Source organism: Apis dorsata, unplaced genomic scaffold (genome assembly GCF_000469605.1).
Source record: "Apis dorsata unplaced genomic scaffold, Apis dorsata 1.3 scaffold_397, whole genome shotgun sequence".
NCBI classification, from domain to species: Eukaryota; Metazoa; Arthropoda; class Insecta; order Hymenoptera; family Apidae; genus Apis; species Apis dorsata.
The window spans coordinates 1,045,190-1,051,025 of record NW_006263656.1 but is presented as its reverse complement, the minus strand read 5'-3'; the positions used below and the strand labels follow the sequence as shown (position 1 = coordinate 1,051,025).

General features: G+C 34.7%; 1 protein-coding gene and 1 long non-coding RNA gene across 2 annotated transcripts in view; one reads left to right on the top strand and one right to left on the bottom strand.

Moving 5' to 3' along the window:
- LOC102674499 (voltage-dependent calcium channel gamma-5 subunit) overlaps positions 1-5,836 on the bottom strand; it is a 22,507-nt gene that overhangs the window by 1,284 nt on the left and 15,387 nt on the right. The window contains exons 4-8 of the mRNA XM_006619190.2: positions 5,580-5,723; positions 5,086-5,174; positions 4,590-4,745; positions 1,133-1,348; positions 77-252 (exon numbers count right to left, since the gene is read on the bottom strand). Of these exons, the coding sequence (XP_006619253.1) occupies positions 88-252; positions 1,133-1,348; positions 4,590-4,745; positions 5,086-5,174; positions 5,580-5,723 (770 nt within the window). The 3' untranslated portion in view covers positions 77-87. The remainder of the gene's footprint in view (positions 1-76; positions 253-1,132; positions 1,349-4,589; positions 4,746-5,085; positions 5,175-5,579; positions 5,724-5,836) is intronic.
- On the top strand, positions 5,157-5,713 carry LOC116186047. Its single transcript, XR_004150970.1, has 2 exons — positions 5,157-5,367; positions 5,528-5,713. It is a non-coding gene; the product is annotated as an uncharacterized LOC116186047 (long non-coding RNA).

Here is a 5,836-nt window from a genome sequence, read left to right as displayed (position 1 = left end):
AAAAAAAAAAAAAAAAAAAAAAATGAGGATAAAAATTCGACAAAAAAGAAGGGTATGAAAAAACGAATGGGTATACCTGACGGTATATCAGACGGGGGTAGTTTTTCTCAATGTGTCGAAGGTCCATTCACCACCTCTGATCGGTGGTGGGGGTGGCAAAGGCTCGTCAAGATCGAAAGTCACGAACTCGTGCTGCACACTAGGACTGTATTCCTCTTCCTCTTCTTGAAGGACATCGGCTGTTGTGCTGACCTGTGAAATTAATTTTTTCCCATCTTAATTTAGTTTGATCCTTCTAAACGTATTAACGAGAATGCGAAGTTGGAATGGAAAGTTCGATTGGGAAATTTAATATTTAATTGTAATCACGGTTATTTCTCCTTTTTTCTCCTCTTCCTCTTTTCTTTCCTTCTTTTTATTATAAATTGAAAGTACTGTTTCGTTGTATTTTTGAGAAAAATTGTCGAATGTTCGACAATTCAAATTACAAATTTCTATCCTTCTATGGATATTGTGGAAAAAAATATGTTTTTCGTGATATTTGTTGAAATTGTTTCAAAATTTTTTAAAAGATAATAAGAAGATTATGGGTTTGAGATTGGTTGAAAAAAGAGAAACGATAAAGAGTATTAAAACGATTATTTTAAAAAATATAAAAAAGTATTAAAGTATTAAAATATTATATATATATATATTTTGTGATATAATTATTTTAAAAGAATATAAAATAAATACCTTCGAACGAAATTTTATCAGTCAACCCACGAATGTTTAAAATAGTTTAACATATAATCTTGTATATGGATTATTTTTTATTCCAATTTTTTTCTTTAAGGTAAAAAAGGGACAAAAATTTGCAGCACAGACAGGAGACATCCATGTAACCACTATTATTTTCAAAATATATCTAAAAATAAAATTGGCAGATTCTCAAGAAAACTCGATCCATTTTTTTATTTCACCAAAAATCAAAATAATCAATTCATATTCACTGCATGCATTCAAGTCTCATTTCAACGGGATTCTATCTTGAAGGTATAAGCATTATTAATTTATTATTATTAATTTAATCTCTTTCATTAATAGAAAAAAAAAATTACGTTTTATTCAAGGAAAAAAAGAATTGTTTTACCGTCTGCGTGGTAAGATCCCTAGGAAATTGTCTGGAATAATCGTGGTAATCCAAATTGGGCGGTGGTGGTAAAAATTCGTCGAAATCCACGTGGTCCACCGAATCCCTTCCGAAGAAGTATCTTTTCTGATGCCTCTCGCAGAGGAAACCACTGTGGCCCAAGATCGCGTGATGATTCGTATGATGCACGTGGTGATTGTCTAAATGATACACTCCCTGAAAATAAATTTGATAAAAAGGGAAACGAATTCTTTGCCCTAATGCATTATGCACGATATTTATAATTTAATGAAACCAGGTCGAGGAAAGAAGATTAGAAAAAAATGAATAGAGAAAATTATATCGTGCATATATAAATTCTGCGCATAAAATTATTCGTTTAATACCAAAAGACGTTAAGGTTGATCGCTTCAGCACGGTATTAAGGTCAAACGCATAAAAAGATACGTTAAACCCCGATCTGCATAATTGTCTCACGGTTGGTTCGAAAAGAAAAGAAAATTCGAACCACTTTCTTATTATTCCGTTCAACGTATTCTCTTATTCTTCTCTTTCGTATTTTCCAATTTAACAATTTAATCAGAGAAAAATCTGATTTATTATTTTGACTAATTTTGTACTAATTTAAAGATGATAATATTCGTAATAGATTTAAGAAAGATATAAGAAAAATATAAAGAAAAATAAATAAATGGAATAGGGGTAAAAAAAGAAAGAAAGAAAGAAAAAAAGAATCTCTGCAATCTTCGTCCAGAAATAGATGTTTGAGATTTGATTTTGAATGCAAATCAGATAATGAATCGAGGAGAAGCGGAGGATCATTTAAAATTCACGAGAAAGAAAAGATAAAACGATACGTCTACGGTACAATAGTGTGCACAGTACGTCGAGTCTGTAAAGGGACAAGGTTGATGGTCTGGTAGGACGGTATATGGCTGACCTATTCCACTTGCACCGGTATGGAAGGCATTGCGCTTCTACCGACACGAGAGGATGAATCAAGCTCGACGTTAACAGAGGCTACATGGAACATAGCAGGTTACGAATTGTTCTTTTCCTCTTTCTCTCTATCGAGACTTCTTTTCCCCTTGCTTTTTTTCACGCCCCGTCCACGTTTACCTTGTCCTCTTGCCCCTCATTTATTTTATTATCTTTCTCACAATCAAATTTTTCTTCTTCTTCTTGGAAATAAAGGAAAAATGTTTCAATTATTCATGGTGAAAACGTATTCTTTTGCAATATTTTTATATTTGTCAAGAAAAGAAAAATAAAAAGAATATTCCATTAAAATTCTTATTTTGTTTATACGCAACAACAGATCTTATTTCACTCGATTAAAATGATTAAAATGAACGTGAATCTTTTTTCCTTTCTTGTGAATTGCATTTTAATATTTGGATCTTGAACGTGTAAAATGTGGAAAACTTTTAAATTATCGAATGTTTTTTTTACTACAAAGAGAACGAATATCTTATTCTATTTAATATAAAATTATAAATTATGTTTAAAGTGATTTAAGTAAATCAATTTATATATCGTAATTGCAATTATTCATGGACACTATAACAGATACTGCTTCGTGTGGGAACGTATAGTTAGTATACTTTTTTATTGCATTCTTTTTACGACGATGAAAAAGTATTATATATTATCTATCAACATGTTATTCACTCGTTAAAATTTATGTGCAATCGATAAAAATTAACGATCAACGAATAATTCATGAGAACATTAATGTAAAAAGTTCTCCAATGGAAGAAAAGAATCCGAGAATCAACCACCAAATCTCTTCCAAGAAGAAGAAGAAGAAATTTGATTGTGAGAAAGATAATAAAATAAACGAGGGGCAAGAAGACGAGGTAAACGCGAACAGGGCGTCAAAAAAGCAATTAATTTTTCTTTATCTCTACATAAAAAAAAAAAAAAAGAAAACTTTGTCATAATACTTATAAAAACATTTCTTATTTCTTCTTTCAAACTTGTAACATACAAAATTCACTAAATAATACTTAATAATATCAACAACCATCAAATTTTATTCAATTTTTCCATCCGATCCTTTATCCTTAATCGAATAATTTCTCAAACCTATATTCACCTCTTGAAAAGACGTTAAATTTCCACCTCTTCCTCCCCTTGTCTCTATTGTTTTTCTCGCCATTTGTTCCCATTCTTCAATTCGATTTAATTCGCAAACGTATTCACAGCTCCTCCTCCCCTCCCTCCTCCCCCCTCCCTTGCGTGGAAAAATTTGAAAGGCAAAAGTTTGAAAAGGGGAGAGAGAGGAAGGGACGAAGAGTGTCACTTGTTGTGTCGAAGCGCATTGCTTGAGATGAGATCTATCTGTAAGCAGGCAGAGACCACCACACTTGCTCCCTCTGCCTCGTTTCCTTCTCGTCAGGTGTCTATTTTCCAGTTAAATGTAATTCAAGCTCGATAATTCGATTAGAGTTTCGGGGAAAAGAGGAGGGAGGGGAGAAGAGGTTGTTAGAAAGAAAGATATCGAGGGGAATCGCACAGGCAAGAACCGAGTCGAGGCAGGCGAGAGATCGCGAGGAAAGGTTAAGCGATCGTCGATATATATCCTTGATCTATATCACATTCTGAGCCCCAGTTTATAATCGCGTCAACGCACCTTTGTCGGTACTCACAATATTGTTCCAAAGCGGTACAACGTTCGTTAAATTTAAATTAAACTCATCCCGAAGTAATTCGCGCGAGTTCCCCTCTCCCCCTCCTCCGCGCTAAAATTTTACACGAGCAGTCGTTAAATTGTGTGCAGATGGGGGTTTATCCTGTACATTTCGCGCTCTATTGTATCCGCGTTATAGTTATTAAACGAGTAATTTAACTTGGGAACGAATGTTTCGCACCATGGGAAAGCTGATTTGTGAAATTAAACGGTTGTTAATTGTTGAGAAAAAGTAACTAGTGACATCTAGGGGGGGAAAAAAATTACGTTTTGTGACTAGGGAAGATTCGACCGCGTTGCACGTATATATCCATCCGAGTTCCAAAGTTTTGTTTTATCCTTTAGCCAAGGGGGAGGTTGTAGTTTGAATTTTTTAAACGAATAACTTATCTTCCTTAAAAAGTTTTCAGAATCTCTAGAGCGTACGCGCGAATCGAGGGAAGCGTGCACAGATTGGGAGTAATCAAAAAATAAGAAGCGCGAATTTTATAGGTTAGGTTTTTCGAAGTCACTGAAAATATCTTTTCTGTAATTCTGAGCTTCGTTCTAATTAATCGATTAACATTATTTCTCGTGAAACGAATTTAAAAGTTCTAATTTAAACGCAACGAGTACAATTTTCACCAAAATCGCGCCGATATTCTGATATTCTGCCAAGGCGGGACTAATAGTTCCGATTCGCGTAACGGAAAACTTTTTAAGCGGATGTTAATTCGATCCAAACTCCCCGAACGTGGTCGTATAAAAGAAGCTAATACTACCAACCCCGTAATTTTTTCGCCTCGAGTCTCTCCGTACCAATTCCTTCTGGTGCCAAGAGATATACAAGAAGATGGCGTAAGTGCCAGCGACCTCGGTCGTGATGAAGCCACTCACGTACAGCAAAAATGAGAATCCGTACCTGTAGGTGAAGGGTGGCCCCTGAAATCGCAAGATTGCGACCAAGATATTCATTCACACGGGACGTGTAATAGATGAGAAGTAATTTTAGGCTACCGAAAGAAATATGAAACCGAGAATTTCATCAGCCTATGTAACATTTAGATAGAGTTAGACGACACCCGAATTAAAATTCATCTACTGGAAAATGGATCACGGTACGTAGGAAGGGTTTAAAACGAGATTCGAGTGTCTTCTTTTTTTTGCAAAATTTTAAAAATATCGAAATTTTAATTCGAGATTAAATAAATATCAAACGTTTCTTTTTTTGTTTTGTTATTTTTTTTATGTCGATGTTAATTGAAAATCGTATTGGACTGACCTGAAACGACGATCTTGGTCTAAGCTTACTACCAACCTCGGCTTTGAATACAGATATGTACATCACCATTCCCACCAGCATTAACAAACCTGAAAGAGAAACTGATTTAATAACTTGAAACGTTATCTCTGCGCCACAAATTCTCTTCTGACAATTTCACAAAGTATGGACCTCTCATCGTAACGCGATTATTTGAACTTTGATCTTTGATTTCTTCGCGCAAGTTCAAAGACTGTGGACGTGAAATAATTAATAATATTATCGATTGAGAAGAAAGGGAAGGTAAATAAATGATGATATTTCACGCGTTTTCAAATTTGAAAAATCCCCTTTTTTTCTCTTAAGGAACAATTTTTACTTATAACGTTAACGGGACAACATATACGTTATGGATTCTCTCACGCTTTCTCTATTCATAACCCTTTTTTTTTTAGAAAGGCAGAGCGAGCAAAGTATCCTGGTGCAATATAAGCTTGGTGTACTTTATTACTCACCGGAAACTATGAAGACCACGCCAGCGACAAAGACGCAAAGTCTGTGTCTCGGGTGAGTAACGTGAGCTGTGAAGTAACAAACTTCGGCTACCACCAGCAGCGATGTTGCAGCGAAGAAGAACATTGCCGACTTGGTAACTGCATCTACGTAAAAAATATGAGTATGAAAGGTTGGACGAATGGGAAAAGTTCCGAAATTTTTCTTTTTCCTTCTTTTTTTTTTTTTTTCGGAATTACGTCATTACCTATGTGAAAAT